The sequence below is a fragment of the Bombina bombina genome, chromosome 3 (genome assembly GCF_027579735.1).
Source record: "Bombina bombina isolate aBomBom1 chromosome 3, aBomBom1.pri, whole genome shotgun sequence".
Taxonomy (NCBI): domain Eukaryota; kingdom Metazoa; phylum Chordata; class Amphibia; order Anura; family Bombinatoridae; genus Bombina; species Bombina bombina.
In genome coordinates, this window is record NC_069501.1 from 1,057,777,670 (window position 1) to 1,057,790,203 (window position 12,534).

At 38.6% G+C, this 12,534-nt stretch overlaps 2 protein-coding genes across 2 annotated transcripts in view; one reads left to right on the top strand and one right to left on the bottom strand.

The window, feature by feature from the left end:
* Positions 1-4,401, bottom strand: part of AMHR2 (anti-Mullerian hormone receptor type 2) — a 154,534-nt gene extending 150,133 nt beyond the window's left edge. The window contains exons 1-2 of the mRNA XM_053705541.1: positions 4,344-4,401; positions 1,714-1,890 (exon numbers count right to left, since the gene is read on the bottom strand). Coding sequence (XP_053561516.1) covers positions 1,714-1,890; positions 4,344-4,401 — 235 coding nt within the window. The remainder of the gene's footprint in view (positions 1-1,713; positions 1,891-4,343) is intronic.
* A 257-nt stretch (positions 4,402-4,658) lies between these two features.
* Positions 4,659-12,534, top strand: part of LOC128652610 (cell division cycle-associated protein 7-like) — a 144,447-nt gene continuing 136,571 nt past the window's right edge. The window contains exon 1 of the mRNA XM_053705542.1: positions 4,659-4,712. Within this exon, the coding sequence (XP_053561517.1) occupies positions 4,659-4,712 (54 nt within the window). The remainder of the gene's footprint in view (positions 4,713-12,534) is intronic.

The window sequence follows — 12,534 nt, forward strand, 5'->3', positions numbered from 1 at the left end:
GTAAATTTGTCTTTATTTTATCTAGGTAGCTATTAAATAGTTAATAACTATTTAATAGCTATTGTACCTAGTTAAAATAAATTTAAATTTGCTTGTAAAATAAAAATAAATCCTAAAATAGCTACAATATAATTATTAGTTATATTGTAGCTATATTAGGGTTTATTTTATAGGTAAGTATTTAGTTTTAAATAGGATTAAGTTAGTTAATAAGAGTAATTTTATTTAGATTTATTAAAATAATATTTAAGTTAGGGGGGTGTTAGGGTTAGTGTAAAACTTAGGTTTAGGGGTTAATTAGTTTAATATAGATGGCGGCGGTATAGGGGGGCAGGATAGGGGTTAATAAATTTATTATAGGTGGCGACGGTGTAGGAGGGGCAGATTAGGGGTTAATAAGTTTAATATAGGTGGCGGCGGGGTCCGGGAGCGGCGGTTTAGGGGTTAACATGTTTAATAAAGGTGGCGGTGGTGTAGGGGGGGCAGATTAGGGGTTAATAGGTATAATGTAGGTGGCGTTGGGGTCCGGGAGCGGCGGTTTAGGGGGTAATAACTTTATTTAGTTGCAGCGGTGTAGGGGGGCAGATTAGGGGTGTTTAGACTCGGGGTAAATCATGAAAGAAAAGCATTGGGTCCATTTCCCTTTAAGGACTACTTAAACATCAAAACGGATGGCAAGTCACTTGATATAACTAAAATGGTAGCATGACAAAGTCTTCAATGCATAACATACATCAGGACAGTGTTCTCGCAATTTTATTGATGTATATGATCCTCTTATGGCTTATGACCCTCCTTTATTTCAAATTAGCTGCATATATTTTGCTTCTGTGTAGGTGTAGAAAAGTATGTGACTTTGCAAGAAGCCCGTTCCTATTCAAAACTGAAATGCTTTCACATGCATTTAAATTTTGACTGGAATGTACCTTTAAGACACACCTAGAGAATTCCCCTGCCCAGCCCACTGTTAAGCTTATTTCCCATAGAAAATACAACATGCAATGACATTTGTAAAATATATAGATAAATATACAGAGCATAATCTAATTTGTTAAAGTTGCATAGAAGTATTCAAAGTACAATCAGAATTTATAAAATCACAATCCTAAATCCACTGCCGTATATAAAATGTAAATACAATAAAGCACAAAATGTGAAAAGCTTGAATGTAATAAAACTTTAAGAACAAAAATCTGAAGTCTAAAGTAAATTAAAATACAAAGCACAATTTTTTAATGTAACAAAACTACGTCATGCTGTGCAGTGCACTGGGCTTGTCTCTCCTTCACATCCAGAAATGCAGCGAACGTCCCTATGAGAAGCAAAATATGTATTTTTAGAACCTTTCGAAGTGGAGATCTTTATAAAAATCAGGCCCAAAATTGTATGCTCTTCTATACAAAGGATCCTTATACAGTGTTCTGCACTGTTCTAATTAACCTGTACTCTTTGTATTAGTATAGTCAGACTATAAAGTGGCATTGGCACCCGTATAAAAAATAAAAATACACACACAATATAACAGGAAAGTAAGAGAAAGCAAAACAGATGATATACATTGATACTACTTAAAATGATAATGGTTGCATGAAAAAAAAAAAAAAATATATGACATTTGCATTTTTTAAAAAAACTAAAAAAAAGAAACTGTGGGAATAGCATGCAAATAGGACAACGGTAACTAACTGGTAGGGTAGTTGTACAAGGTCTCACTTAATATAACTGTCTGAGTGGTTCCAGCCTCCCTGCTCCATAATGCCATGCAGCAGTTGCTATCTCTGCAGCGGATCTTCCCAGGTCCCTCCAGTTCCCATTTATCAGATATGGGGACACTGACATTGTAAGAGGAATTTTTATATAGAGCACACACAATCCCTTCATGGTCAGCAACTAAGGACAAAAGAATGTAATTCAATTACAATACAATATTTTTTCAGCCTATTTTTGTATTCATTTGTATATGATCACACTCACTGCACTTTGAATATGACACATGCAGTACTCTGTTTATAAGCAGAACATTTTACCAGAAATGTCAAATCAAAAATTTGTGTGGGTTAAATAATTGAATGAAATAAAATATATACTACGATATACTACTTTTCATAGTAATTGGGTCTGAAACCAATTTATGAATGATATTTATATATATTATATGTTGTGAGGGGGTTTAAAAACAATAACATTGTGCTGATTTTCAGACTCCTAAAAGTTTTAGATGTATACTGATGTATACAGATTTAAGACAGCTTCTGTTTGTATAATAGGTCTTTTCATATGCATTGGATGGGGAGGTTCTGCTCTCAGCCCCTTTCCGTGGGTGTGCCAGGCTAATCTCAACAGTGCTAAATTGGGAGCTTCTAAGTACGTTTTTAAAATGTTTTATACTGGATTTTTATACCAGTATCTGTGCATATTGTTCTTGATAGTAGCGTCTATTACATGTATACTACATTACATGTATACTGCCCCTTTAAAGGTTTTGTTGTAACAGGGCCTTTATTTTTATATTTACTTTTTGTTATTTTAATTGAGTTGACTTACAATAAAATACTAACCACAGTAGCAATGTGTTATGTGTATGCTTTGTGTATTTGTGTAACATTGTGTTGTGTGCATTTTGTGTATTCATTTTTGTGTGTACAGTTTTTTTTTATGTTTTTGTGTATGACTAGTAGTTTAGGATCTGTTTCTCATTTCTCGGCCAACAGGTAGAAATGTACTCACGTAATTTCTCCCTATATTTGCCCAGTGGAGTATGTGTACTCCACAAAACTTGAATACTCCAAACGTAGTCTATGATTAGCTTTAATTGTTAGTCATGTTCAAAGAACACAAAATAAATAATAAATAAAGGTGAGTAATCCCAAACCACCCCATTTCACTGTAAAAAATCTGCCTAGACACTAAACCTAAAAATTTTCTTTCATGATTCAGAAAGAGAATACAAATTTAACCAACAATCCAATTTACTTCTATTATTTATTTTGCTTCATTTTTAGATATCCTTAGTTGAAGAAAAAGCAATGCACATGGGTGAGCCAATCACATGAGGCTTCTAAGTGCCGCAACCAATCAGCAGCTACTGAGCCTATCTAGATATGATTTTCAGCAAAGAATATCAAAAGAATAAAACAAATTAGATAATAGAAGTAAATTAGAAAGTTGTTTAAAATTGCATGCTCTTTCTATATCATGAAAGAAAAAAAATGGGTTTCCTGTCCCTTTAATGACAAACTTACCCTTTGTTACTGTAGGCATTTTATGTGTAATAAAGTGTTTTTTTTTATTGTGTATACTTAAGGTTTGTCTGATTGTTACGGTTATATGTTGTATATGTGATTTGTAATTGCTTTAAAGGGATATGAAATCCAAAAATGTTCTTTTGTGATTCAGACAGAGCATACCTTTTAAAAAAAGTTTCCAATTGACTTATATGATCAAATGTACTTTGTTCCAATGATATTCTGTGTTGAAGAGATACTTAGGTAGGCATCTAGAGCACTACATTGCAGGAAATAGTGCTACCATCTAGTGTTCCAAATGGATAACATTCTAGCAAAACAGTTGCCATTTAGTGCTCCAGAAATGGGCCGGTTCCTAAGCATGTCTCTGCTTTTCAACAAATGATACCAAGAGAACAGAGACAATTGATAATAGAAGTAAATTAGAAAGTTGTTTAAAATTGCATGCTCTATCTTAATCATAAAATAAAAATGTGGAGTTTCATATCCCTTTAAGCCAGGTGTGTCCAAAAAGTAGCTCCCAATGTATAAGTAGATCATAAGACTATTGTGCGATTTCTCATATCCCTCTCAACCAGTAGTGATACGAAGTAGATCAAAATGAAAAAGTTAATAAAAAAGTTAGATCTCATTCCCATCTCACTAAATTATGTGTACACTTGTTTTACACTTTATTTGTTAAGAATTGTATATTTATTTGCTGCTTGTATAGTGTTTATGCGCGTTTGTTATGTGTGCCGGGCTTGCCTTGAAGAGAGCATTAGGTATAACTTCTGTATACACGGCACACACATTCTGAATAAATAGGACTATTATGAGTATAGTGCTATATGGAGTGATATGATAAATGTATTGTATGGAATCATGTGTTCTTCATAAAGTGTGCATGTCTAGGTAACTTAATGTGGAGTAAATAGTTCCCTTGAATCATTCCTTATTTAATTTAACACATTAACATCTGATGAAAGGCAAGTCATTATTTACACAATTATTAACACAATACAGAATGCTAAGAACATTTTGGCAATAAGCAAATAAGTCAATACAATGGGGACCCAAAACCAGCTACATGAGATGTGATACTGTGATAGCCCTCACCTGGTAGGAGCATTGCGTAGGTGAGCAGGACAGTGCTGTATAATTGCCAGTTAGACATTCTCATCAGCTGCTGTGCATATGAGTTCAGGATGCTTCTTTCTCTAATAATTATGATTAATATATTACCATTCACTTGGTCAGTTCTAGAACTTCTGTTTGGCAAATCTCTTTAGTCTAACACATTCCTTAAGCTTTTCTAAGGTCTTTGCTTACTTTGTTTCACTCATTCAGCACACGAGGGAGTCTTCAGGCAGGGAGGGACTGAATACATCTAAAGTCAAGGATATCAAACATATCTTGGCCATTGCGTTATGGATGTGGGAGTGTAATCCTGAGAACCCTGAGAAGGAGGATGGGTTCTACAGTCAGGTGACACAAAATGACATGTGGTTTTTCCAAAGAAATGAAACCTTATTTTATTTTCAACACAATTTGCTAAATTTGTTAAAGAGAAATTAAAGGGACACTGAACCCACATTTTTTCTTTTGTGATTCAGATAGAATATGCAATTTTAAGCAACTTTCTAATTTACTCCTCTTATCAAATGTTCTTCATTCTCTTGGTATCTTTATTTGAAAAGCAAGAATGTAAGTTTAGATGCCGGCCCATTTTTGGTGAACAACATGGATGTTTCTAGCTGATTGGTGGATACATTCATCCACCAATAAACAAGTGCTGTCCAGGGTTCTGGACTTTCTTTTTCAAATAAAGGTAGCAAGAGAACAAAGAAAAATTGATACTAGGAGTAAATTAGAAAGTTGCTTAAAATTGCATGCTCTATCTGAATCACAAAATAAAAAAATTGGGTTCAGTATCCCTTTAAATTTAATATGGCCTCCATAAAAGAAAAAGCTTCACATTTAAATTGAAACTGGCAGAAAAGAATGCTTGTGCCACTGATATTGCTGTATTGGTGGAGATAAGCATGTCTCCTCAAGCCTGATAAATAAAGAGAAATGCACGTCAAAATAGAAATGCACGAGTTCCATACAACTAACCAAAGCAGGAATGGTATTTAAGTGCAGCTGCACAGAGCATATGTACATATGCTCTGTGTCCCCCATTCACAACAAAACCTGAAACAGTGATTATTATTATTATTCTTTATTTATAAAGCGCCAACAGATTCCGCAGCGCTGTCCATGGGTACAAAAATAAAAGTACAGTACAATACAATATAAAAGACACCAGACAAAGTTTAACAAACAAATACAGGGGGAATTGAGGGCCCTGTTCCCGTGGGAACTTACAATCTAGATGGGTAGGAAGGTGAGAAATAGGAGGTGGGGACTACAAAGGTGAGAATGATGTTAGTGTGGAGTTAGATGGGAACAGCAATTAGGCAAGTGGAATTCATTTGTTACTGATTTGGAGATAGGCTTCCATGAACAGAAAGGTCTTTAGGGAGCGTTTAAAAGAGGAGAGGTTAGGGGAGAGTCTGACAGCTCTAGGAAGTGCATTCCAGATGGTTGGTGCTGCACGAGAGAAGTCATGTAGCCTAGCATGGGAGGAGGTGATGGTAGAAGATGCAAGGAGCAGGTCATTGTTCGATCTTAGGATGCGGGCTGGAGTGTATTTGTTGATGAGTGAGGACAGGTGGGGGGCTGCATTGGTAAGGGCTTTGTAGGTCAGGATGCGTATTTTGAATTTAATTCTGCTGTGGATGGGTAGCCAGTGAAGGGACTCGCAGAGAGGTGCAGCAGATACAGAGCGTCGGGAGAGGTGGATTAGCATAGCAGAGGCATTTAGGATGGATTGAAGAGGGGAGAGGCGGGAGAGAGGGAGGCCAGTTAGTAGGTTATTATAGTAGTCAAGTCAGGAGATTACCAGGGAGTGGATTAGCTGTTTAGTAGTTTCAGCATTAAGAAACGGACGAATTTTGGAGATATTGCGTAGGTGGTCACGACAGGAGGAAGAGAGCAATTGGATGTGGGGTATGAAGGACAGATTGGAGTCAAGTGTAACTCCTAGGCAGCGGACTTGGGGTGATGGGGAGATAGTGGTGTCATCAAAGGTGATTGAAAAGTTGCGAACCGGGGTAGAATTAGAGGGGGGGGATTAGAAGGAGCTCAGTCTTGGACATATTGATTTTTAGGTGGTGAGAGGCCATCCAAGAAGAAATGCCAGATAAGCAGACACTGATGTGAGAAAGGACAGAAGGAGAGAGTGAAGGGGTGGATAGGTAGATCTGAGTATCATCAGCATAGAGGTGGTAGTTGAAGCCATAGCTACTGATAAGTTTACCCAGTGAGGAAGTATAAATAGAGAAGAGTAGAGGACCCAGAACAGAGCCTTGAGGTACTCCAACTGACAGAGGCAATGGAGAGGAGGAGTCGCCAGCAAAGCAGACAGAAAAGGACCTATTAGAGAGATAAGAGTGGATCCAGGAAAGGGCAGTGTCAGAGAGCCCAAGGGAGCTGAGAGTCCGTAGGAGAAGGGGATGGTCAACGGTGTCAAAGGCAGCAGACAGATCAAGTAAGATAAGTATTGAATAGTGGCCATTTTTTTTTAGCAGAAAGAAGATCATTGGTAACCTTGGTGAGGGCAGTCTCAGTTGAGTGTTGGGAACGGAAGCCAGATTGCAAGGGGTCGAGCAGTGAGTTGGAGGACAAGAAGTGGGTTAAGCGATCGAAGCCTAGATTTTCCAGGACTTTTGAAGCTAGCGGAAGCAGTTATATGGGGCGGTAGTTTGCAAGAGAATTGGGGCCGAGGGAGGGTCTTTTGAGGATGGGGGTGACCTTTGCATGTTTGAAGGAAGATGGAAATGAACCGGTAGTAAGGGATAGGTTGAATATGTGAGTAAGAGCTGGAGTGAGGGTAGAAGACAGAGAAGGTATTATATGTGAAGGGATAGGGTCACGTGGGCAGGTAGTGAGGTGTCAGGAAGATAATAGGGAACTCACTTAATTCTCAGTGGTTGGGTGGAAGGTGCTGAGAGTGGTGGAGGGGGTTGCCGGGGGCGGAGATGGAAGGTTGCAGTCTTGTGTTGGGATATTACTTCGGATAGTAATTGTTTTGTTGAAAAAGTAGCCTGCCAGGTCTTGAGCACTAAAGGCAGATGAAGGGAGTGGTGCAAGTGGATAAAGGAGAGAGTTTAAAATGGAGAAGAGACTTTAGGGTTTGAGGCGTGAGTAGATATAAGAGAAGTAGGTTTGCTTGGCTAAATGAAGGGCAGAGGAGTAAGAATAAAGAGTGAACTTATAGTGGAGAAAATCTGATTCAGAGTGGGATTTCCTCCAGGCACGTTCAGCAGCACGGGAGCATTTTTGCAGGTAGCGTGTTTGCTTAGAGTGCCAGGGTTGGAGCTGATGACGTGGGGTTTTCCGTATTTGAGGAGGAGCGAAAGTGTCCAGTGCAGAGGAGAGAGTATATCTTTTACTAAAAGCCTTTTTGCTAAAGCATTTCAGTGTATTGCAAAATGCTTCTGTTGGAAACTGAAATACTCTTTAAAATGCTAATCTCTGTTTTTAATCAGTATCAGTGATAACATACTATTGTAAGCATTGCAACCATCTCCTTTCCTGTTACAATTGGATGTATCTGGACAATGGGGTGCACTCTTCTCAGGAAGCTTGAAGTACAGCTTGGCAAGCCAACCTAATCAGTATACTGGCATTGTGCAGCAGATAGATCTCCAGGTCACCATACGTTTGTAGCTCTTTTGGAAGAAAATGGTTGCTCTTGAGATAGATGGCTGTGGCCTTTAAAACATGTTAAACAATCTCATTGTGGAAATGTTTTTATTCAGAATAAATCGTTTAACTTAATCTCATGAGTATTTTCTAGTTATTTTACCATTCTTGTGTTATTTGGATGTCCATTTCCTCTGCGGTTATTGGTGACCTGGAGATCCATCTGCAGTGTAACATCTGTTTACAACCTTTGTTTTTTTTTTTTTAAGCATCATTTCGGGTCTCCTGAGAAAAGTACACCCAGTTGTTCAGATGCATCATCCTAATTAAGTTTTAGTCGGCCATGCGACTGGTGTTATTACTTTACACAAGGAAAAGACAAGTAACGTAAAAGAAGTGTGTGAGGGCACTTTGAAAGATACCAAGAAACTGTAACAGAATTGTCCAATGGGGCAGAGTTTAAGTGACCAATTATGGGAGGAGTTTTCTAAATCCAGGGTTGGGGTTTGAGATGCTGAATCTAATCTATCCAAGGCTGCATTTGGTGTTAGTGAAGGAGTGACAGTGGGACTCAGATCAGATCTGCATTTTTTTGTATGGTTGTGGAGCTCTTAATCTTCCTGAAATTTCCCTCCTTCCTACCCTTATGCCCTAGTTTCTCTAAGGCAGTGTCTCTTAATTCCAGTCTTCAGTGACCCCTAACAGGCCAGATTTTAAGGATGTCTGAACTAGAGTGCTGGTGAAATAATCAGCTGACCAGTAACCATCGTCATTAACCTGTTCTAACCCATCAACTATTTTTTTTCACATTTGCCCTATTTTAGATATCATGATAATGTGGCCTGTTAGGGCCCCTTGGGACTGATATTGAGAAATACTGCTCTAAAAGAAACATGCAACGATCCAAACCTTACTCAAGAATCCCTGTCGTCAGACACTCATCTAGGTGCTCAGATTATTTGGACTCTGTCCAAGGTCACATGATTTCCAACAATCCTCACAATTGGTGTGAGAGAAACCCACTATCTCAAGATTTAGGGATGAAAAATCAGAATTTATTTACATATAAAAAAATATATGCAAGCACATATCTACAAAATTCAACTTTGAAAGTGCATAGAGGACTCTGCACTGTTTCTCCATTGCCCACATCAGAAGAGAAACTACACCTTTAAAATACCCCTGGTGAGATACTGTTAAGAGACTGCATGTAAGTTTTTTCACCTTTAAGAGACTTCATGGTAAGAATTGAGGAGAAAAAGGGAGAGAGTCCAGTCAGAATGACTAACCAGAGGATTCAGGTAGTGGGACACCTTTTCTACACTCACTCATGTTAACAGGTAAAGCTGACTTAACTCATCAGGGGCCCCAGCATGCAACACCAATATAGAGCCTTAAAGGGACAGTCTACACCAGAATTGGTATTGTTTTATAACATAGATAATCCCTTTATTACCCATTTCCAGTTTTGCATAACCAACACTGTTATATTAATATACTTTTTACCTCTGTGATTACCTTTTATCTAAGCATCTTCTGACAGCCCCCTGATCACATGACATTTTATTTATTATTTATTGACTTGCATTTTAGACAATTAGTGTCTGCCACAAGCCATGGGCCTGATCACAATGTTATCTATATGGCTCACATGAACTAGCACTCCCCTGTTGTGAAAAGCAAATAAAAAAGCATGTGATATGAGGCGGCCTTCAAAGGCTTAGAAATTATCATATGAGCCTACCTAGGTTTAGCTTTCAACTAAGAATACCAATAGAACAAAGCACATTCGATGATAAAAGTAAATTGGAAAGTTGTTTAAAATTACATGCCCTATCTGAATCATGAAAGTTTATTTTTTACTAGACTGTCCCTTTAACCCCTTAATGACAACTGACGTACCAGGTACGTCCTGCAAAAACTTGCAGTTAGTGACAATGGACGTACCTGGTACGTCAGTTGTCTTAGAGAGTGCTGGAAGCGATCGCAATCGCTTCCAGCAGCTCTCAGGGTATTGCAGTGATGCCTCGATATTGAGGCATCCTGCAATACCCTTTAGAAAGCATCCGATGCAGAGAGAGCCACTCTGTGGCCCTCTCTGCACCGGTAGCGATGCGGCCGTTCGTTGGTGGGTGGGAGCTTACAGGGAGGAGGGTGGGCGGCCCATCGCTACCCGGCATCCGGTTCCTCTAAGTGCATTGTGCACGCCGGATGCCGGGAGCGTGCGGGGGGCTGCGTGCACGCGCGCGCGTGCGTGTGTGTGTGCGCGCGCAGCAATCACTGGCACTGCCACCAATGAATTTTGGTAAGAGGGAGGGGGGCAGAATTTTTTAAATAAATTATCAGGATCAGGATCAGGATCAGGATCTGGATCTGGTGTGGGGGTGGGGGGTGGGGGGGGGGTTTGGGGCAGCTACACTACAGAAAAAATAAAAATAAAACATGCAAAAACACTTTATTTTTTGGGGAAAACTGGGTACTGGCAGACAGCTGCCAGTACCCAAGATGGTGGCAATTAGGTAGGTGGGGAGGGTTAGAGAGGTGTTTGGGGGGGATCAGGGAGGTTGGGGGTTAAGGCAGGGGTCCATCACAGCTGAATAATTAAAAAAACAAAAAAAAAACACCTTTTATTTTAGTACTGGCAGACTTTCTGCTAGTACTTAAGATGGCGGGGACAATTGTGGGGTGGGGGAGGGAAGAGAGCTGTCTGGGAGGGATCAGGGGGTGGGATGTGTCAGGTGGGAGGCTAATCTCTACACTAAAGCTAAAATTAACCCTGCAAGCTCTCTACAAGCTACCTAATTAACCCCTTCACTGCTGGGCTTAATACAAGTGTGGTGCGCAGCAGCATTTAGCGGCCTCCTAATTGCCAAAAAGCAACGCCAAAGCCATATATGTCTGCTATTTATGAACAAAGGAGATCCCAGAGAAGCATTTACAACCATTTGTGCCATAATTGCACAAGCTGTTTGTAAATAATTTAAGTGAGAAACCTAAAATTGTGAAAAATGTCACTTTTTTTTTTATTTGCTCGCATTTGGCGGTGAAATGGTGGCATGAAATATACCAAAATGGGCCTAGATCAATACTTTGGGTTGTCTACTACACTACACTAAAATTAACCCTTCAAGGTCCCTACAAGATCCCTAATTAACCCCTTCACTGCTGGGCATAATACACGTGTGGTGCGCAGCTGCATTTAGCGGCCTTCTAATTACCAAAAAGCAACGCCAAAGCCATATATGTCTGCTATTTCTGAACAAAGGGGATCCCAGAGAAGCATTTACAACCATTTGTGCCATAATTGCACAAACTGTTTGTAAATAATTTCAGTGAGAAACCTAAAGTTTGTGACAAAATTTGTGAAAAAGTGAACAATTTTTTTTATTTGCTCGCATTTGGCAGTGAAATGGTGGCATGAAATATACCAAAATGGGCATAAATCAATACTTTGGGTTGTCTTCTAAAAAAAAATATATACATGTCAAGGGATATTCAGGGATTCCGGACAGATATCAGTGTTCCAATGTAACTAGCGCTAATTTTGAAAAAAAGTGGTTTGGAAATAGCAAAGTTCTACTTGTACTTATTGCCCTATAACTTGCAAAAAAAGCAAACAACATGTAACCATTGGGTATTTCTAAACTCAGGACAAAATTTAGAAACTATTTAGCATGGGTGTTTTTTGGTGGTTGTAGATGTGTAACAGATTTTGGAGGTCAAAGTTAGAAAAAGTGTGTTTTTTTCCATTTTTTCCTCATATTTTATATATTTTTTATATTAAATTATAAGATGTGATGAAAAAAATGGTATCTTTAGAAAGTCCATTTAATGGCGAGAAAAACGGTATATAATATGTGTGGGTACAGTAAATGAGTAAGAGGAAAATTACAGCTAAACACAAACACTGCAGAAATGTAAAAATAGCCATTGTCATTAAGGGTAAGAAAACTGAAAAATGGTCCGGTCATTAAGGGGTTAATATGAGTACTGTTGTCCAGTTTGTGATAATGGAACCCTCAATAGGTGTCACTGTGTTGCTATTGTTAATTGCACTAAGACAATTTGCAGGAACTTACTTACTGTCAAGCACACTTCTCTTATTCATTGCCTTAAATTGATCTACTTGCATTTAAAGCTATATGCTGTTCATTTTCTGTTATTTCCTATTTGTAATAAAGATAAAGAATATAGTACCGTCTCTTTATTGTCTGGTTTTATTATTAAGCATGTGTGTGGGGTACTGCTAAAGTAAATGAATAGAGAGGTCACAACTGAAACTTGCATGGGTGCACTTCAGTTTTAAATAGAAGCATTTTTATACTTCGATTAGCAAAAACATAATTTATGTAAGAATTTACCTGATAAATTAATTTCTTTCATATTGGCAAGAGTCCATGAGTTAGTGACTTATGGGATATTCAATCCTACCATGAGGGGCAAAGTTTCCCAAACCTCAAAATGCCTATAAATACACCCCTCACCACACCCACAATTCAGTTTAACGAATAGCCAAGAAGTGGGGTGATAAAGAAAGGAGCAAAAAGCATAAACAAAG